Below are 21,383 nucleotides of genomic sequence, written 5' to 3' on the forward strand. Positions count from 1 at the left end.
CAGATGAAGGGGTGAGTGAACAATTTTTAGCAGCAGCTTTTGACACAGGTTTTGCTACTTGTGCAGAAAATAAATCCACAGAAGAAGAGGGAGATGGCGAGCAAATCACGCGACGAGACGCTTGAGAGGAGAGAGCTGCATCAACAGACAGAGAGGCCCGACTTGTTTTGCCGGGGGTGACTGCGACGGTGGCACCCCCGAAGAGCGGTGAGATGCCAGGGAAAGGGAAGAGAAAAGAAGCATGGGAGGATAAACAGTGTGGTTTTAAAATGCCTCAGACTGTTGCTAGTGTGGGAAATACAGGAAGCGCGACAGAGACAGAGCTGGAGGGAGGGAATTCTAGTGACAGCAGCCTAGAAAGAGGGCATACACCAGGCACCGTTAAGAAGAAACCCAGAAAAGATTCCTTAAATAAGGATCTCGAATGCTTAGAGGTGGATTTGGAAGAGGGAACACTGGGGATGGGGACATCTGAAGAATTAACAGAAGTAGAGTCAGGTGGACAGTGTGAGATTGAGGCAATAGAAAAGCTGATGGAAGGAATTTCAGAGGGAGAGGGAGAGATTGAAACAATGGAAACGATTGAGGATGGAGACCGGGTAGTGGATCTTCCTGTTATATCTGGGCAGACTACTGTTTCTTGTGATCTTCATTCCTCATCTAGAGATAAAGCAGCTTCTCCGTTGACAGAAGAAGAGGCACGCAAAAGAGTGGCCAGCAGGCAAAAGAAATTTTTGTCGGACATTGAAAAGGGGGCTAGGCCTAAAGCGCGACAGGAAGGGAACAATTGGTTGAGTCAATAAGAGGAGGCACTCGAGCGACAAACTGTAAGTACAGCTATTCTGCACGGAAACACTGCATCCACACCACCGCAGATACACCAATTAGAATTGTCTACGTCGAGTGCAACCCCATCATGAGCTGTGCTCGAGGCAGAGGATGGGCAACCGCGGGTGACGAGTCAGAACCAACCGAAATCTTATGTGGTAGCTGCTAGGGAAGAGGAGGGGGAGAACAAACAGGTAGAGCAAGAGAAACAAAGAGTCCCTGGCACAATCCCTAAGATAAGATGAGGATGAGGATTTCCTAGCTCAGGCAATCGAAGGGGCATCTGAGGAAGGTGACCCACAGAAGAGATACTTGGTTCTCTTTTGTTATGCGGGAAATGACCCGCAAGGAGAAGCAAGGTCGTGCATTGCAAAAAAACTCCTTAGAGACGCCTTGGATATAACCAGAAATGACATTCTGGCTGCTATTCAACTTCAAGGGTTGAGAGAAGTGGGTGTTTGCCTAGCATCAGAGAAAGCATATAGGCGGTTTTGGTTCAACTGCAGAGTAACGCAAAGGGTATTCCCGCAGTTGCTAAAGGATTTTGAGTTAGCGCCCTTGTTTAAGAAGGATACGAAGGTGCTCACCGTGATTTTTCGCACCACAGCTATACCGGCGCACAATGTCGCTCTATGGGTGTCCAAATACGCAACTATCCTAATGGGGCCAGACAAAAAGTATGATGGTGATGGATTTTGGAATGGAAAATATCAATGTATAGTGACTTTCAAGGATCAAGAAGAGCACCAAAATCAAGGGAAAATACCAAAGTATTTTTATTTAGGTTCAGAGCGTGGCATCACTAGGTACAGCGGCCAGCCCGCAGCCTGTTTTCAATGTGGGTCATATGAGCACAGACGCCGTACATGCACAACACACTTATGTGCCAGGTGTGGTAGTAGGGGACACCTAATGGTCAATTGCCATAGGGGTATACGCTGTAATCTCCGTGATGCAGTGGGGCATACCTATTTTTGGTGCCCCAAATCGCTTTATAACATTTTGGATGCACAGAAGTACCCGCATGGCCAAAAGAGGAATGCAAAGGGCGAGTGAGCGACACCAAGCAAATGAGCAAGGATCAGAGCCAGGGCGAGCAATCATATCACCCCTTTCGATAGACCTGGCCCCAGGCACTACCGATATAACTGAGGACAGGAGGAACAGTTTTAGGAAAGAGTAATGAAAGTAGGGACGGCAAACCTCGAAAGAGAACATGTTGAAGGAGAAGGAGAACGGAGGCATTCAAGACGAGGCTGGACAGCCACCTGTCAGGGATGCTCTGACTTGGATTCCTGCATTGAGCAGGGGGTTGGACTCGATGGCCTTGTAGGCCCCTTCCAACCCTACTATTCTATGATTCTATGAAGGTGAAGTGAGGTTAACAACCAGGCAAAATGTACAAGAACTCAATGATAGAGTAATGGAGGAAGTCTACATGTTGGCAAAAGTCAGCCAATTAGAACAAGCAGATTGGCCTATTATAGGCACTGAAAAAGCCAAGAAACAAAGGGCTGTGAAATCAAGGAAAAAGAAGCCAAGCAATGAGGGAATAAGTGAAGGGGTGGAAGGAGTGCCAGACCAGAGTCAGGACATGTTTGTAGTAACAGAAAAAGAACAGAATGTGGAAGCAGACGAAAGCCAAATTCAGGATACAAACAGAAAAAAAGAGAGTCAAACAGAAGGAGAAGGAAACACAGAAACTGGTGTAGATGTATCAAACAAAATACACCTCCGGATTTACCAGAGGAGGTAGAAAAGTTAGGAAATTAATTTTCCCCCCTTACAGGGGAGAGTGTCCAAGAGGTTCTGATAGTAAGTACCATGAAGAAAAATCAAAGAATTAGGGTGGTTGTTGTTTTCAAATTTAGTTGTTTCTTTAACATACAGTTAGTTATTTTGAAATAAATACAGAAACAAATAAATACTCTTTAACTTAGATAAATAGAGTTATTAGGTTATTTTATATATTATAATATAATTTAAAAAGGTCAAAATCAATATTTCTTCTTGGAATGTAAATGGATTAAAATCAAAAAAGAGGCAAGAAGAAATTCTTCCCTTCCTCATTAGAATAGACCATGACATTTGCATACTCCAAGAAACCCATTTCAGTATGAGCAAGAGCGCAGTAAGGCCCAAAGGTCATGGACAGCTGGGCCATCACTATGGTCTTATGGAGAGGAAGATACAGCTGGAGTAGCTGTGTTAAAAGTTGAAAGAGGATTTAACCATCAACCAAGTTATTGAAGGCATACCAGGAAGGCTGTTAGTAGTTGATTTTACAATCCAACAATTGTTACATACAGGAAACATGGAAAATGGGCTTTTTCGGCTATGTGCTTTATATGCGCCAGTTTCTACAGCAGAAAGGAAAACGTTCTGGGGTTACACTGTAATACACGTAGGATCCACATTGTTGCAGGAGATTTTAATAATAGGGCAAAAGTATCAGACAGATTGGTTTATGTTAGGAAAAGTGGAATGCCAAAAAAGACCAAAGAGCATTTTAATCCTTTAACCCCTGAAGAAAAACAATTAGAACAATTTTTTGAACAATTAGAGTTGCTAGATAAAGCTTTGGAAATAGACAACAGCCTGGATTTCCCCCCCGTTTATTGTAGAAAAGCTTATTTAGATAATTATAGGACAATGGATGGGGCAAATTTTACTTTTTATCATTCCCATTTTGCTAGTTGCATAGATAGAATACGAGCACCTAAACCATTAAAAACAGAGCAGTCTAGAATCATCATAACCCCATGGTCTGACCATGGCATCCTAAGTATGCAATTATCTATAGGGCAAGTTTTCCAAAGGGGAAAACCTTTATGGCGACTTCAACTAAAGCTTTTTGATATGGTTGCTTGTAAGACGTTGATAGCATCGTTATTAGCTGGCCATTTAATTCTTTTCGACCTCTACCCAGAGGATCCACCTTTGTGGTGGGAACGACTCAAGAAGATACTTAGGAAGAAATGTTCTAACCATGAATTCAATATTTACCATCGGGAGGTTCAGAATTATCACACTGCTATTTATCGGTTTGTAAGGTGCCACGCTAAAGTAAATGAAGGGCTGCCTTACAATGAAAATACTCTGAAAACATCAAGGGAGGTGATAGCGAATAATTACCAAAAAATCCAAAGAGATAAAAGGAACGCTTCAAAAAATTTTAGGAATAAAGGATCCATTTTGGATGTAGATGAATGGGCCAAAACAAAAACACCAAAACCCTCCATAGAATTTAAAGGGCTGAGAGCGAACATAGAAGAGAAAATAAAATTTCATCCTAAAGAAATGTTATGGGTGATGGAAGATTATTACGAACAACTTTATTCAGCCAAAAATATAACACAAGGAGAGATTAAACATTTCTTACAGTCCATCCCTAAAGAATGTTTCAGTGCTATTTATGATGGTCTAAACTCAGAAGACTCCCAAATGTTAGTGGCGCCAATTACCGAAGATGAAGTGAGTAAGGCTATCGTTAAAGGGAAAAGTACATCTGCCCCGGGGCCTGATGGTCTAGGCTGGAACTTCTATAAGACCTTTAAAAAATGGATAGTTCCCCCTTTAACACAAGTATTTAACTTTTTGTTACTTCAAAAGAATTTAAGTAGCTCTTTCTATGAGGCTGTTTTGATTTTCTTTCCTAAGGAAGGCGATTTGACATTACCAAGCAGTTGGAGGCCGATCACACTCACAAATATCGATTATAGAATTCTAGCCAAAGTCCTCAGTGAATGTTTAACAAAACTAGCAAAGAAAATAGTAATTGGGACTCAAACTAGTGTGGTGCCTGGAAGATCCATGGTGGACTCGCTGTGCCTCTTCCGTGAGATTTTCAATCTTGCTGATAAAGGTCAATGGAGAGGAAAAGTAGTCCAACTCGATCAGGTCAAAGGATTCGATCGTGTCCATCATGCATACTTATGGGAAGTACTAGAATGGCAAGGTATACCAGGAGAGTATATAACCCACTTAAAAACTATGTATAAGTTTGCAAATATAGTACCACAAATTAATGGCCATAGAGGGAAGAAGATCTTTCTTAGATCAGGTGTAAGACAAGGATGCCCCATAAGCCCAATCCTGTACGTTTTAGCAATCAATGCCGTTTTATGTAAAATTGAAATCAATTGGAAAATACAAGGTTTAAAGTTACCTGTATCGCCCACACGATGTAGTCAGGCAAAACATATAGTGCATGCGGACGACATCTCTGTACTTATCCAATGGGACGAAGAGTTAATTAGACTCAAAGAAATTTTTGAATGGTTTGGCAGTGCCTCAGGCGCCTGTTTAAATTTGAAAAAAGTTGTGTCATTTCCCTCCTTTGCTTGGAAAGAAGGTTGCTCATCTAATGCTCCACTGGAAAGAGCATTAGTAAACGAAAGCACAGATTCAGAATGTCAAGAGGATAAATTAGAAGCGGTAAAAATTTTGGGAATATATTTTTCAATCCAGAAGATGGGGTGGGAGAAAAATTGGTATTTATGGGTAGAATTGGTTAAGGAAAAAATTAATATTTGGTCTAAATGGAAACTGCAAACGTATAAAAAAGTTATACATAGAATCATAGAGTGGTAGGGTTGGAAGGGGCCTTCAAGGCCATCGGGTCCAACCCCTGGCTCAATGCAGGAATCCAAGTCAGAGCATCCCTGACAGATGGCTGTCCAGCCTCGTCTTGAACGCCTCCAGTGTGGGAGAGCCCCCCACCTCCCTGGGTAATTGGTTCCATTGTCGTATTGCTCTAACAGTCAGGAGGTTTTTCCTGATGTTCAGCCGGAATCTGGCTTCCTGTCGCTTGAGCCCATTATTCTGTGTCCTGCACTCTGGGATGATGGAGAAGAGATCCTGGCCTTCCTCTCTTTGACAACCTTTCAAGGACTTGAAGAGCGCTATCGTATCTCCCCTCAGTCTTCTCTTCTCAAGGCTAAACATGCCCAGTTCTTTCAGTCTCTCCTCATAGCGCTTTGTTTCCAGTCACCTGATCATCTTTGTTGCCCTCCTCTGAACCCTCTCCAGTTTGTCTGCATCCTTCTTAAAGTGTGGTGGACTGCCCAGGACTGCCCAGCAGCAAAGGAACTGTGGAAAGCGATGTTGAGAGTCCTGCATTGGCCAGATCTGGGAGAACAACACTGGGAGACGATCGTGTCAGGGAAAGAGCCAGAGAATGTCGTCAACGGTCCCTTAAAAGGTGTAAATAGGAAAAGAAAATATAATCAGAAAGGAGTAATAGGCAAAGTGTTTTGGGAAGTGCCTCGGTCTACCGTAAGAATTGTTAATTTGTTTGTGTTATTGGCTTTGACATTACAAAGGCGAAGAGAGATTTCCACCCAGAATCTGGAAAACGTAGACACTTCCGTTAGGTTTGTGGAAAATAAAATAAGAGGGTTTTATAAGTATGAAAAAGGAAAATTACCTCCACAGATATGGAGGAGATTTTGGCCATGGGTAGCTAATGCTATACCACCTATAACGTGAAGAAGTGAGTTGGCTGAAAACTTTTGAATTTTATGTATATTAGGTATTTTAAGATGCATAACACTTTCTTTCTTTCTTTCTTTCTTTCTTTCTTTCTTTCTTTCTTTCTCTCTCTCTCTCTCTCTCTCTCTCTCACTCTGATGGAACAATTGATGGTAAAACAAGAAAACATGACATAATAGAAGATGGATGATAGTTTCTACTCTGTATTAGCGATGAAACCTTGGTTATGTACAATATAACAAACTATAGCGGATGGGTGTAACAAATTTAATGTTGGAATTTTATGAGTAGAATGGTTTTAATAAAAGTAAAACATTCCTAAAAAAAAATAAATTTATAACCCCAACCCTAACCCCCTAACCCTGACCCCAACCCCAAACCTAACCCCCTAACCCTAACCCCCTCATGCTAACCCTAGCCCCCTAACCCAACCCTAACCCCCTGACCCTAACCCAACCCTAACCCTAGTCTCAAACTGCCTTATTCCAGAAGGGAAGGGAATCAAACATTTTCTGTAGCGCATACAGAGTCCTGGGGGCTGTGCTGCCCTCCAGAGCCAACTGTGAAGACAGCTCAAGGCTCCCACGCTGTCGCAGCCACAAGCAGTGTCTTGGGCCTCCTGCCGCCTTGAGCAGTCCAGCTGCTGCTGTTTATGCCCTTGTGAGGGAGACTGTGGCGAAGCTCTCCCAACTCGGTTGTTCTCCTCGCGCAGGCAGCGTGTGCCTGGGTCGAATGCCACTGTGACGCAGCAGCCGTGGCCCTGTGCCAGCTGACCTGATCTGTCAGCCCCTATTGGCCTCGAGCATCTCCCCAAGTTGGTGTTGCCCTGTGTGTTTGCATTGTCTGAGAGCTGGCAGGTAGCCTTGTCCCAGGGGACTGAGGAGGAATAGCTCTCACCACCCAGAGGTGCAAAAACTAATGTCTCTTTCAGATTCTCAGGACCAACAAGGTTGTACAGCCCTCAGAATATGGGAGTGCAGACATCTTGTTGGAAAGTGGCACATCTCACAGTACCCATCCCCAAGCCTTTCTGCAGGTGGGGCATCCCAAGCAGTGATTCTGCTGTGTCTGCTCTCAACTGGCATCTTTCCCATGTTGGGAATGGCCTGTTTGAAGGGGCTGTAAACTGAGTCCTCTTGCTGCCAGGGAGATGGGAAGAATGAGAATGCCTCTCGAGCTCATAATCTAGCGAGGGTCAGCTTAGCTCGGGAAGCTCTGTGTAGGAATAGGCCACATGACCCTTCCCTGGTCCCAGGCAGGCACACACCTCACGTTCCTGTTAGTCTCGTCTTCCTTGGATGCTGCCACTACCAGCTAACAGTGTTGATGGCTCCGCCTGCGTAAAATGCCAAATTCCTCCAGTCCTGGAGCACCTTCGGCCATGAATTCCAATGAATAGAATGAACCCAGAACTCTCACGTGCACACGCACACAAGTTGTTCTTGGCACCACTTGTTGCTAAACGATCAAAAGTGGGTCAGGCCCTAGCTGCATACTGGACTGTGTTCTTTCTCTGAAGATTTTGCCTCAGAGCTTACAAATGTAGCTGTAGAAGAAAAATCTGATGACTGAACTAACATTTCTTTAAAAAAAAAAAACAGGGCTTGTGCCTCACAAAACATTGAGCTTTGGAATTGGGGAAAATAAAGCCATTTTCATAACCTTTCCTAAGGCATCTGTATCAGTGCTGGGTCTGCCTGGCCTACCACCTTCCCTGGATGCTTTCAACAGCTGGTCCATGTTACAGAGTGTTGATGGTTCACTCAATGCTTTCTGCCAGAATGTGCTCAAAGGACTGTAGACATTCCCCTGACAGTTTGCTAACAAAGGCTAACGGCCTTGTAGGAGGTGAGGCATAGAAGACTTGCTTGAGTGGGGCTCAGATTGTCTACTTTCTCCACTCAGTTTTATACGCTCTCTTTTAAAATGGATTTTTAAAAATTTGAAAACGGGAGAGGCTTTGATCAGTTTCCATGTTCCAAGGAATTTGGGATTTGATCTCTATATGCCCACAGAGGTCTTATTAACCCTCTGCTGCCCCTCACCTTCCATTCTCATTCATTTGCACTTTCTAGCTTAATCAAAACCTTTTGAAGAGATCCCAACCCCCAAACCGAAAGCATTCACAGCCTTCACCAACTTGGTGCCCTCCAGATGTTGTGGACTATAACTCCCAGGATTCCTGACCAGTGGCTAGTGGGAGTTGAAGTCTAAAATGTTTGGAGAACACCAGAGTGTGAAAATCTGCTCTCTACAGCAGAGTAGCAGGCTGCTAGTCTTCCCATGCTGTTAAATTCACACCTAGGGGTGGGACAGCTGTGCAAAGATGTTACTGTCCAAACCCTTCCGATGCACTTTTTGGGAGCATGTACAAGATCAGCCCAACCTGGAGTGGCAGAAGTGAGGCTCACTACAGGGGAACTGCACATATGCCAGAGGTGCTACGATTGTGGTCCACGAGGGCTTCTGTCACTTTATTCTGCTGAACTGACTGCATTTTCTGCTACTCCAGGCACCATCTGCTGTCCTCCCTGGAGTTACACTGTTTCTCAGCTAAACTGAGCCATCAGTGCCACACTTAGTTTGATCAGGTCTTAAGAACGTAAGAGCCCTGCTGGATCAGACACAGGGGCCATCTAGTCCAGCATTCTGTTCACACAATGGCCAACCAGCTGTCGACCAGGAACTCACAAGCACAACAGCACCCTCCTGCCCCCCTTTTAAAGCGCCCTCCTGTTTAACCCCCATTTAAAGCCATCCAAATTGGTGGCAATCACTACATCCTGTGGTAGCGAATTCCATAGTTTAACTTAGAGAGCAATCCCATGGCCACTAAATGCTGACAGCCATAAGTTTTTTCGGTTTATGGGAACTGAGCTCGAAGATGGCACTCCAAGAGCAGTTCCCATAAACTGCGCCCCACCCCCTCGTAGCCGGTGTGATTCTCGCTGCAATCAGAAACAGAGCGTGGAGAGGGTGAGGAGGGGGCGGTCCTGGGGGCAGGGAGGGGAGGAGATTGCGGAGGCCGCTTTAGACGGCATCCTATGCGGTCTTGAGGCCTGTTCCCGAAACCATGCCTAGATGGGTGAAACTGCCCGTCTACGCAAAGAAGCAGGGTGGCTGGAGCACGGAGGAGACGGTTCCCTCCGTGCTCCAGCCAACCTCTCTCATTGCTGCCAACTTCTCTTATTGGGGTTGTGCCCTTAAAAACTGAGGTACAAAATATACTTTTAAAGATTACAGAAGCCCCTTACAGATGCTCTTTATTTGTTAAGTATAATAGACAGAATTACACAATCTGAAGTTCTGTGTTTTAAACAGGTGAAAGGACAATCCGTCACAAACACTAGTAGCCACAATGCATGTGACTCACAGTTCCGCTGCGGCTCTGCGCTGCCGCCTGTGCAACCCCCCTTCCTCCTCCTCCTGAAGGGGAAGGGGGTCACTGAGTGGCTACAACAGCAGCCCTGGGAGGGGCCACATGCGACACAGCCTTCTGGCTCCGTTCCGCAGACATGTGCTCCAGCCGTTCTGTGTAAAAGCCGTTGAAGTCCAATCTAGGAAAGAGGAAGAAGACGTATGGGCTGAGAGACCTTGACAAGGGGGTCCCCAACCCTGAGAGACCCCCCAGGCCATCATCTGGTTTCCCCCTGTGGCCCCTCCACTGTCTTCGGGAAGCCCACAAGCAGGACAAGTGGGCATTCGCCCCTCCCCCTCTTGATCCTGCGACTAGAGTTGGCATACAGCCATTCTGACTTGCTTGACGGACCCTGCCCCCACCCCCAAGCGACTCAGGCTCAAAGACGGAGGAGGAAGAATCTCTCCTCACCTGTAGATGATGTTGATCATGCTGTGCTCACAGTCATTGGTGCTGTAAATGCTCAGCTTGTCCAGGAGGTCCAGGAGATGTGCTGAGAAGTTGCTGTCAAACTTGTTTATTGTTGCCTCGAAGCCAGAGGTGACATGCAGCGAATCCGCATGCTCTGCTAAAAGCTGCAGAACCAGAGCACAGAACATTTCTAAAAAGAACAGTCACTCTTGTGCTCCCTGAGTCGCTGAGGCAGGGGAAGTTCTCCCAGGCCAGGGCGCAGAAGGAGCCCTGCCGGGATTTGTTGTGTGTTGCTTCAGGCAGGGTTTCCCAGAAAGGCCATTTTTAAGCCACCAAAGGCAAGAGAGTGCATGAATGCTCTGGAAGAGTCCTGGAACTTGCACCCCCTGATGAGGGCAGCCTACTTGCACAACGCCACCACGGGGAAAGTGGTCTGCACTTGCACAAGATCCTTTCCCTCAAGTGACTGGGCTACGGGGCCAAAGCTCCATTGGCTCTGATATTCCTGACTGATGTGCTACAAATTTTATTTATGAAATTTCTTAATCGCCAATCTGGCTGGTCACCCAGCCACTCTGGGCGAAGTGCAATCATACAACAACTAGTTCCCCTCTACTCAGCACTGGTTAGGCCTCATCGGGAGTACTGTGTCCAGTTCTGGGCACCACACTTTAAGAAGGATGCAGACAAACTGGAGAGGGTTCAGAGGAGGGCAACAAAGATGATCAGGGGATTGGAAACAAAGCCCTCTGAGGAGAGACTGAAAGAACTGGGCATGTTTAGCCTTGAGAAGAGAAGACTGAGGGGAGATATGATAGCACTCTTCAAGTACTTGAAAGGTTATCACAGAGAAGAAGGCCAGGATCTCTTCTTGATCATCCCAGAGTGCAGGACACGGAATAATGGGCTTAAGTGACAGGAAGCCAGATTCCGGCTGAACATCAGGAAAAACCTCCTGACTGTTAGAGCAATACGACAATGGAACCAATTACCTAGAGAGGTGGTGGGCTCTCTCACACTGGAGGCATTCAAGACAAGCCACCTGTCAGGGATGCTCTGACTTGGATTCCTGCATTGAGCAGGGGGTTGGACTCGATGGCCTTGTAGGCCCCTTCCAACCCTACTATTCTATGATTCTATGAACAGTTTAAAATAATAAAATTCCACATTAAAACATTGTATTTCTAAAAATACCCTAACTCACCCCAAATGCCTGCCTGAACAACCATGTTTTCAATGCATGGCAGAAGCGCATTAAAGAGGGGGCATGGCGGAGTTCCCTAGGGAGGGAGTTCCACAGAGTGGGGGCCACCACAGAGAAGGCCCTCTCCCTCGTCCCCACCAGCCTAGCTGTCCTGGCTGATGGGACAGAGAGAAGGCCATCTGAGGCTGATCTCGTTGAGCAGCCTGTCTGGTGCTGCTGGAGGCGCTCCTTGAGATAGGCTGGGCCAGAACCATATAGGGTTTTAAAGGTCAAAACCAACACCTTGAATTTGGCCCAGGAAACAACTGGTAGCCAGTGCAACTCCTTCAGCACCAGAGTGATGTGATCATGCCAGTGGCTGCCTTTAATCAGGTGAGTCGCCGCATTCTGCACCAGCTGCAGCTTCCAAACCATCTTCAAGAGTAACCTCTCATAGAGTGCATTACAGTAGTCTAGACGAGAGGAGACCAGGGGTTGGTATAGCGCTGTCTGGCTCACGGCTGACACCTGAGCCTCCGTGGACTGCTGGGAGTCCAAAATGATCCCCAGGCTGCGGACCTGGTCTTTCAAGGGTAGCCATACCCCATTCAACACCAGGTCAACATCCCCCAGCCTCCTCTTGTCTCCCACCAAAAGTACCTCGGTCTTGTCAGGGTTCAGCTTCAGCTTATTCCTCCCCATCCAGCCACTCACCATCTCCAGACATTTGGACAGGGATTCTACGGCCAACCTCGGTGAAGATTTGAACGAGAGGTAGAGCTGCGTGTCATCCGCATGTTGAGGACACCGCACCCCAAACCTCCTGATGATAGCCCCCAGCGGCTTCACATAGATGTTAAATAGCATCGGGGAGAGGATGGAACCTTGTGGCACCCCACACATGAGTGGCCACGGGTCCGAAACCTCCTCTCCCAGTGCTACCCTCTGGTATCTGCTGGAAAGGAAGGACTGGAACCACGGTAATACGGTGGCTCCAATGCCCATCCTCTCCAGGCGGTCCAGGATACTGTGGTCAACAGTATCAAAAGCCGCTGAGAGTTCAAGGAGAACAAGGAAGGAGCATTCACTCCTATCCAAAGCCCTCCTTGTATCATCCACCAAGGTGACCAAGGCCGTTTCTGTACCATGCCCAGGCCTGAAGCCTGACTGAAGTGGATCTAGACAATCGGCTTCTTCCAAGTGTGCCTTCTACCGCATCGCCACCACCCGCTCAATCACCTTGCCCCAAAACGGCAGATTCGAAACTGGGCAAAAGTTGTTCAGAACTTGGGGATCCAAGGAGGGCTTCTTTAAGAGCGGTCTTATCACTGCCTCGAGGGCTGATGGCATCACTCCCTCCTCAAAGGAGGAGTTCATCACCACCCTGATCCCCTCACCCAGCCTCCCTCTGCAGCTCATAATGAGACAAGATGGGCAGGGATCAAGCAAGCAGGTGGCCAACTTTACAGGTGAAAGCACCTTGTCCACTTCATCAGACCGAAGAAGCTGGGATCGATCCTACAAAACCGGTTTTACAGAGATTGGGCAGCTTCACTGGTTCTACGGGAGGTCTGTGAACAGCAAGGGAAGGAGGGAGGGAGGAGCTTAGAGCCCCCAACATACCCTGTTGGCGAGCTGCTTCCGTGTCGATTCCTCCACCCGCTCCTGCTCCGTTGGGGGGCCCCTCATGGTCCCGTGCTCCACGGTCAGGCGTCCCAGTTCGCTGTCCAACTTCATGCTGTGGGAGAATCGCTGGCGGGCAGGAGAAAAATGGATAAGCACAGAGCAGCCCTCGTCAACCTGGTGCCCTCCACATGTGTTTGGACTACAGCTCCCAGAATTCCTGAGCAGTGGCCACGGTTGCTGTGGCGGATAGGAGCTGTAGGCCAAACAGGAGGGCACCGAGTTGGGGGTGGCTGGCAGAGCTCGTCAAAGTGCACCCACGTGTGCAGGCCTCTTGTACCCGGAGGCCAGGCGAGGAAAGGCGGCCAGCAGCCCTGGGCCCAGCCCTCGGGGCGGGGGATGCAGTCCCACCTGCATGCAGTTGGTGAACATGACACAGACAGACATCATCTTGGAGAAGATCTTCAGCAGCTCCGGATTGGTGAGCATGCAGTCCTTCAGGCAGTTGTCCAGAAAGCTCGTGTGGTGGCTCAAGACATCATCTATGTTGGAGGCCTGTTCAGCAAGAGAAAACACTGTCCAGCACGCCCACCCCACCGTGCAGGGGCCTGCTACACCCGCACCAGCGCTGGCAAACGGCCCTCCAGCCTCTGCCCTGAATGCCTCTGGCTAAGGGGAGCCCTCTGCCTCCAGAGGCAGTCAAGAGGCCTCCGGCGTTTCCGCTCAAGGTGAGCTGAAGCGGCTTCCCTGCCACTCCCGCCCATCAGCCCAGACCTGCCCTCTGGAGCGATGGAGACGGTCCCATGCCGAAGAGCAGACCTGGCACAGCCCAGGAGATGCGCTCAAAGCTGGGCCTCACAGATTTAAGCAGCTGGTAGCCGAGCAAAGTGAGACCGATGCTGGTGCCCCATCAACATGCGCCCCAGGAGCACCTGGGCAAGAAAAGCAGCGCGGCTGTCTGGGGCAAGACCAGGGCCCAGCGGCTGCTGACACCATCAGAGGCAGAAGACCACACAGATTCAACACTGGAGGCGTTCAAGAGGAGGCTGGACAGCCACCTGTCAGGGATGCGCTGACTTGGATTCCTGCACTGAGCGGGGGTTGGACTCGATGGCCTTGTAGGCCCCTTCCAGCCCTACTATTCTATGAAGACGCTTAAGACGAGGGCATCGTGATTGGACACCGCTGTCCTTGGTATTTCAGCTCCTCAACTGGTCGCCAGAGGCAACCAGGAATGCCATCCGGCGGGGCGGGGCGGGGCAGACCGCTCTGTTCCTCCTTTGTCCATTTGCTCAGGTTCTGCATTGGCTGCCGAGCAGGGCAAAGGCTCGAAGCGGTCTGGCCACCCCAGGCCCTCTGAAGCCTCTGATCAGCTGTGAGGTGGGGGAGGCTCCCAAAGGCCCTGCCGCTGCGAAAACCAGCTGCGGGGGACCAGGCCCTGCGGAGCACGGACGAGGCCCGGGGAGGAGTGCAGGCATCGGGGCGGAGTCTGAGGAGGAGGCAGAGCGTGCCACCCTCTACGCCAGCGGCGGGCAACTCTAATTAATTAATCCATTCATTCATTCCATTTCTGTACCACCCAAGGGCCAAAGCTCCCCTCCAGATGATTTGCCTATAACTTCCATGAACCCTCACTGCTGGCCAGGACTGATGGGAGCTGTAGACCAAAACATCTGGAGGGCCACACGTTGCCCCCCCCACTCTGCTCCCTGCTCCCCACTGAGTCGCTGTGCTGTCCAGCCCAGGAATCAAAAGGCTGGTGACCGAGTCACAGGTCGCTCTCTTCCTCCACAGCGCTCTTATGCTGAATATGCAAGGAGGCAAAGCCGCTTATAACAGGACGCAGGACACTGGGCAGAGAACACGCGGAGGGCTCCACACCTCTGCTGCCAGCCTGCTGAACCATTGTGCTGGCCTGCTGTTTACTCACAAGAGGGGCTGGCAAAGGAGGGAAGGAAAGCTGCCTTCACCTTCTTCCATGCCCTCCCATGAGTTAAAAGCAGGCAAGGAAAGATTCTTGCAAGACAGTAACTTTCCTGGGCTTATTTCACTATTGAGTTACCAAGTATAAAGAGGTGCAGTCTTACTTTCATACCTCAAGAAAGTCAGTAAAAGCAACTCTGAAGCGCAAGCCTCCTGGGGAACTGCTTGTGCGACCATGTCTGGGCTGGTGGCCTTCCGAGGACAGCCCCCTGGCAGCCTCAGGGCGAAGGGCACACGAGGCTCGGAAGTCCGGCTCCCTCTGCCGTGACAGGGGGCTCTTTGGCCGTTCCTGGGTGAGAGGATGATGGAGCCAAGCCATCGCGGTCTCCTCAAATGAAAGCTAACGCGGCCAGCTAACACAGGGCGGGTGGGCAGGGGGCCTCCTGCTCAGTAGCGCAAGTTACATTCTGGGCATATGCACAATCTCTAGCGGAAGGCCGCGTTTCATAAGCTCAAATCTATCTAATCTACTTATTTATTGCATTTCTATACAGCCCAAGAGCTGAAGCTCTCTGGACACTCAGCGCAGATGGTGCAGGCAAGAGCTGCTCCCCCCACCCCAGCTGCCTGACTCAGCAGAAGCACCAGGCTGCCCTGAGCGCAGTGCCCAGACTGACCGACTTCAGGTTCTTCTCCAGGACATGCCACGTTGGCTCCATCACCTCAAACATCATGTAGTACTGAATATTCTGCACAAAATTGAGCATGCGCTGACGGAGAGTGAAAGCGCCGGCAAACCTGAAAGAGAGGGATGGGAGCAGACAGCTCAGGGGGGGTGGGGGGCGCAGAGCAGCAAGTGCATCGTAGGATGCCATTGCTGCTGTGGGCAGCAGCTACTGGCCGCAAGAGAGGCTCGGGGGCAGAAGAATGCTCCCCAGGGCGTTGAATGAGCTTCCGCTGTTTATCGGTGCAAACTAAGAGCAGTCTGCAATGTATTCTTGCACTGGAGCTCTGGGGGAACCACCACAGGCCTCCCGCCACTACTTTATGGCTGACAAGTTCTGGGAACAAGACTACAGGGGACTGATTCAAAGCCCCTGGCGGCCATGCTGAGCCTGCACATACACACATACCTGTGGGAGGGATGATTTGGCCCAGATTAGAGCCCTAGTGTCAGGTGTCGGACTGGAGTGAAGCTTTGGATCTGGTAACTAATCCTTTGGGGGGGGGGGTGGAGGTGGGAAAGGGCTGGAGAAGCAGTCACCCAAGACAAGGATTTCAATGTCCTTTCCCATCGCTTTTTTACCCGCTCTCAAGTCTGGCAGGAAAATCAGCTCTTCCTGCTAGCAAGGGGCAGCTTCCTTTCCCCCAGGAGCTGGGAGGATGCCTGGGCAGGAGGGAGCGCCAGGCGACCTCGCCCAGACTCAAACACAAGGCCAGAAGCAGCTTCTTCAGACGGTGGAAACGCTGACTTCTCACTCACCATTTCGAGGAATGAAGCGAGTACTGCTTGGCCGTTTTGCTGCTGATCCAGACGTTGCACAGCTGCCGCTCCACGTGCTTGCAGTAAAACATGTGTCTGAAGAGCATCTGGTACCGTGTTAAGGCCTTCCTACAAGGCAAGCACAAGCTTCCTGAGCTGTATGAGCCACAGACAGAAGGGGCTTCAGCGGGCGGCCAAATGGCATTTTCTGGGCTGGCCTGAGGTGGGCAAGTCAGGGCCCCAAGTGTGTGGTCCACATGCCAGAGGCTGCAGAAGCACTGAGGGACTCCTACGTCTTCCCCCTTCACCATGGCCCAGACCATCAAACGGCCATGGAATTCTATTGACGACAATGCCCCGAGTCTGAATAAGCACAGTGCGGCCTGGCGGGGGGCCCTCCCCTCCGGCCCACCTGTTGATGATGAGAGACAACGGCCATTTCACGATGTAATCGAAGGAAAATGCCTCCAGGCCACTGAGCGCGAGCTCTGTGGGGTCAGCACTGATGACGGCCTTCTCCTGTTTCGTCTCAATGGCCAGAACACGCAAGAGCTGCGTAATGAGGTCATGGGGCATCAGATCAATCTGGAAAGAGACAGTGAGAGGAACGGGAGGAGCCTGAAGCGAAAGCAGAGGCTGGCAAACCGAAGATCTGAAGACAAACGCCATTCATTGTCATTTATTTAATTTATGCCCTGCCTTCCTACCCAGAAATGGTGCTCAAGGCAGCAAATTTACAGTATGCAAACCCTCAGCCAACAAAAATTGCCATGAATAGCCACAAAAATCTTGATGGCTCTTCTGGTTGTGTGGACAAGGGCGAGAAATGCAGTTCTTATAGTGGCTGAAGTGTTTTCATATTGGCCTCTCAGCAGGGGCTGGGTTTTCCATGTTTGGCTGGCCTCGTGGGCAAAGCTGAAGCACCCTGGCTCTGTCTTTCAGCATCTTTTGCAACAGAGCTGGAGGACAAGGACACAGGCTGGCTGTGCCTAAAGAGGGGGGCCCTGACCATTGTGGCACCCACCTCGTGCAGTGCCCTACTAAACGAGACCCAGCAGACTCCCACAGTGCATTCTTCGGGGTGGTTGGCTACACATGGCAATTTAAGGTGGCTTTTGGCCATCTGTCCTCTTGACTTATATTGTTAATGCTGCTCCCTCTATGACTGCTGATTTATGGATCGTTCTTTTGTGGTTTTCTTAGCTTGTTATGTTAAAACAGTTTCCTTTATGATTTTTGTTTTAGAAATTGTCCCTCTTGTATTGTAGGACGATTTATCTTGGAGACATACAGCCTTCAATTCCTTTTTTTAAAGGTAGGGCATACACTTTAAAAACAGACAAATATATACGTTTTGGGTCATAAAATGTCATCATTGATAGCAATTATGTAGGTAGTTTTGAGTTTTCCCACTTATGCAAGACATAATGGTTTAAATCAATATGCCAAGTATAAATTGGTTGTTCCGAATGCCGCTCGTCCCCGCAGAGCCCCAGCCTGCTCCCCAGGAGGGAAGGAGGCTTGCCCACTGCAGCTGTGCATGGCGCCTCTGAGTGGTGGAGACAGACAAGGACTCCTAGTCCCCCTCTGTGCATCAGGCACCTGCTCTTTGGTGCTCTTTCCTGGGTTTTTAGAGCCCCAGGCCTCTGTTTCAGGCGGCAGAGATGGGCTTACCTTTAAGTCATCTTTGAACGGGTCCGTGTTAGCCGTGCTCATTCGCAAGGCTAACTCAAGCAGAGCTTCCAGTCTGGGAGGAATGATGTCATCCACTGGTTTTTTCAGCTCCTCTTCAGTGAGGTCCATGAAGTGGACATAGAAGTCGCCTTGGTCCATAAGGAAGTAATGCTTGATGGACCTGCTCCCCAAACGACACAAATTAACTTGCTGCCACAGGGACACAGGGCACCCAGGAGCCCTCCCCTGCTCCCCCTCCAGCCCACCTCCTCGCCCTCATTTGCAGTCAACAACAGTGGAACACCAGGCAGAACAGAGCCTGTGGAGCAGGAGACACGGCCGCAGCTGATCAGGCTCAGCTTGAAGCTTATACTTTTATGTCTCCTGAAGGAAGCAGCCAATGTCTTGATGCACCAGCTGAATCACAGAATAGGAGGGTTGGAAGGGCCCTATAAGTCCGCCGAGTCCAACCCGCTGCTCACTGCAGGAATCCAAGTCACAGCATCCCCAACAGATGGCTGTCCAGCCTCGTCTTGAAGGCCTCCAATGTGGGAGTGTCCACCACCTCCCTAGGTAATTGGTTCCATTGTCATATTGCTCGAACAGTCAGGAAGTTTTTCCTGATGTTCAGCCGGAATCTGGCTTCCTGTCACTTGAGCCCATTATTCTGTGTCCTGCACTCTGGGATGATCGAGAAGAGATCCTGCCCTTCTTCTCTGTGACAACCTTTCAAGACTTGAAGAGTGCTATCCTATCTCCCCTCAGTCTTCTCTTCTCAAGGCTAAACAGGCCCAGTTCTTTCAGTCTCTCTTCATAGGGCTTTGTTTCCAGTCCCCTGATCATCTTTGTTGCCTTCCTCTGAACCCTCTCCAGTTTGTCTGCATCCTTCTTAAAGTGTGGTGCCCAGAACTGGACACAGTACTCCAGATGAGGTCTAACCAGTGCTGAGTAGAGGGGAACTAGAACTTCCCGGGTTTTGGAAGCTATGCTTCTATGAATGCAGCCCAAAAGAGCATTCGCCTTTTTTATAGCCACGTCACGTTGTTGGCTCATCTTCAGCTTGTGATCGACAACAATTCCAAGATCCTGTGGTTGAGCCACGTATCCCCCATCTTGTAACTGTGCATTTGGTTTCTTTTTCCTAGGTGCAGAACTTGGCATTGATCCCTATGAAATGTCATTCTGTTGTTTTATGCTCAGTGCTCCAGTCTATCCAGATCACTTTAAATTTTGTTTCTTTCTTCCAAAGTATTAGCTATCCTGCCCAATTTTCTGTCATCTGCAAATTTTATCAGCACTCCCTGCACCTCCTTCTCCAAGTCATTAATACAAATGTTGAAGAGCACTGGGCCCAGGACTGAGCCCAGCGGTACCCCGCTCGTTACCTCTCCCCAGTTTGAGAAGGTCCCATTGAGAAGCACTCTTTGAGTCCGATTCTGTGGCCAACTGTGGATCCAACGGATCCTTGTTTCATCTAGGCCACTTTGAGGTGGTTTGCTCATCAGGATATCAGGGGGGACTTTGTCGAAAGCTTTGCTGAAGTCATGGTATATGATGTCTACAGCATTCCCACGGTTTACAAGGGAGGTTACTTGATCAAAAAATGAGATCAGATTCGTCTGGCAAATCCATGTTGGCTTTGAGTAATCACTGCATTGTTTTCAAGGTGCGAACATGCCCAGATCAGGATATCATGGGACACTTTGTCAAAAGCTTTGCTGAAGTCGAGGTATATTATGTCCACAGCATTCCCACAGTCCTGTGGACATAATACACCTCGACTTCAGCAAAGCTGAAGGTCTGAAAATTCAGACCTTTTAGGTGGGCAGTAGTAGAAGCAGAGAGTTGGAAGGGACCTTGAAGGTCTTCTGGTCCAAGCCCCTGCCAATGCAGGCCCTGCAAAGCTCTGCTTCTGTGAAGCCCATGAAATGGACACAGACATCACCCTGGTCCATGAGGAAGGAATGCCTGATGGGCCTCCTCACCACTATCATGCCTCCCCATCAAGTTCTTTCTTCTCCAGGCAAAACAGACCTGGGTCTTCCAACTGTTCCTCAGACAACTTGGTTTCCAGACCCTTCCCCATCTCGCTTGCCTTCCTTTGCCAACTGCCTTATCCAGGCCCTCTCCCTTCCATGGGTTACTGTCATGGGAGGAGGAAGGGGTGAGTGGGGAGGAGCTGGCTGGCCGGCCGGCCCCACTCCTGTCATCATTGCCTTCTGCGTGTGAGGAAGGCGAGCGTCTGCAGCAGGGATGTTGCTCTGCTCATGGAGGCCTCCCCAGGCGATGCAGTTCCCAGAAAGACTGGGGCTCTAAACGGCCTGGGGAGCCTCCACCACAAGAAAACATCCCCCCTCCCCGACATCTGCAGTAGGTATGGGCACAGAGACATGGAAGAGCAACAGCAAGATGAGGCAGTGGGAAATGCTGAGGTGAAGAAAAATGGAGTAGAGGATACTCCTTGGAAAAGGGTGACAATTAGGAGAAGAAGAACCAGACGCCACTCTGCACCAGTGGAAGCAGTGGAGCTGTGGAACCGATTCCAGGTACTTGCAGATGAGACTGGAGGACAGCCTGCAGAGGAAGAATCACAGGGGAACCTGCAAGAGAGTGAGCAAGAGGCTGAAGGTCAGTCAAACAGAGGCGATGAAACCCAGGCCTACAACAAGAAGAGAAGAGTGGTAGTAGTGGGAGATTCCTTGCTGCGTGGGATCGAGACCTAAGTATGTCGCGAAGACCCATGGACTTGCCAGGTATGTTGTCTCCTGGGAGGACAGATTAGAGACGTGACTGAAAGGTTGCCTGCACTCATAAAGCCCACTGACAGGCATCCCTTTCTTCTCATCCATGTGGGAACAAATGATACCGCCAAGCGGAGCTACGAAGAAATCACGTCAGACTTTGAAGCTTTGGAAGGAAACTCAAGAACTTTGGGGCCCAGATAGTTTTCTCATCCATCTTTCCAGTAGTTAGAAGAGGGATAGAAAGGGAACGAAAAATACTCCGGATGAATGACTGGCTACGAATGTGGTGCCGACGAGAGATTTGGATTCTGGGACCACGGCCTATACTTCCTGGAAGATGGGCTGTTGGCAAGGGACGGGTTGCACCTCACAAAGGATGGGAAGAATGTGTTTGGCCATAGCATAAAGAACTTCATCAGGAGGGCTTTAAACTGAATCCTATGGGGAAGGGAGATGTAATGTTGGGGGTAACAACAGACGTAGGCACATGCACTGCAACGGAGAGAACAGCTCTGATAGCGTCCAATAATAGTCTTCAGACACATATAGGAAGAAAGCCAGACTATGAAGCACATGGTCTTCAATGTCTATATACTAATGCCC

The 21,383-nt window shown here is 49.3% G+C and overlaps 1 protein-coding gene across 2 annotated transcripts in view; it reads right to left on the reverse strand.

Annotated features, from left to right (window-relative positions):
• Positions 1 to 5,933: 5,933 nt before the first annotated feature.
• The window catches only part of TUBGCP2 (tubulin gamma complex component 2), a 37,481-nt gene continuing 22,031 nt past the window's right edge, over positions 5,934 to 21,383 (reverse strand). Inside the window, exons 10-18 of one of the 2 annotated variants that reach the window (XR_014787602.1) lie at positions 18,037 to 18,217; positions 16,775 to 16,947; positions 16,363 to 16,491; positions 15,557 to 15,677; positions 13,368 to 13,511; positions 12,957 to 13,085; positions 10,151 to 10,314; positions 9,695 to 9,878; positions 5,934 to 6,023 (exon numbers count right to left, since the gene is read on the reverse strand). Coding sequence is in view for 1 of the 2 variants with exons in the window: in XM_084833302.1 (XP_084689428.1) it covers positions 9,764 to 9,878; positions 10,151 to 10,314; positions 12,957 to 13,085; positions 13,368 to 13,511; positions 15,557 to 15,677; positions 16,363 to 16,491; positions 16,775 to 16,947; positions 18,037 to 18,217 (1,156 nt within the window). In the remaining variant the exon portion in view is untranslated. Of the gene's footprint in view, positions 6,024 to 9,567; positions 9,879 to 10,150; positions 10,315 to 12,956; positions 13,086 to 13,367; positions 13,512 to 15,556; positions 15,678 to 16,362; positions 16,492 to 16,774; positions 16,948 to 18,036; positions 18,218 to 21,383 lie in introns of those variants that run through there. The other variant, XM_084833302.1, reaches the window with a different exon arrangement.

This window comes from Heloderma suspectum, chromosome 1, assembly GCF_057233095.1.
Source record: "Heloderma suspectum isolate Gila_16-S chromosome 1, 16-S_ref, whole genome shotgun sequence".
NCBI lineage: Eukaryota > Metazoa > Chordata > Lepidosauria > Squamata > Helodermatidae > Heloderma > Heloderma suspectum.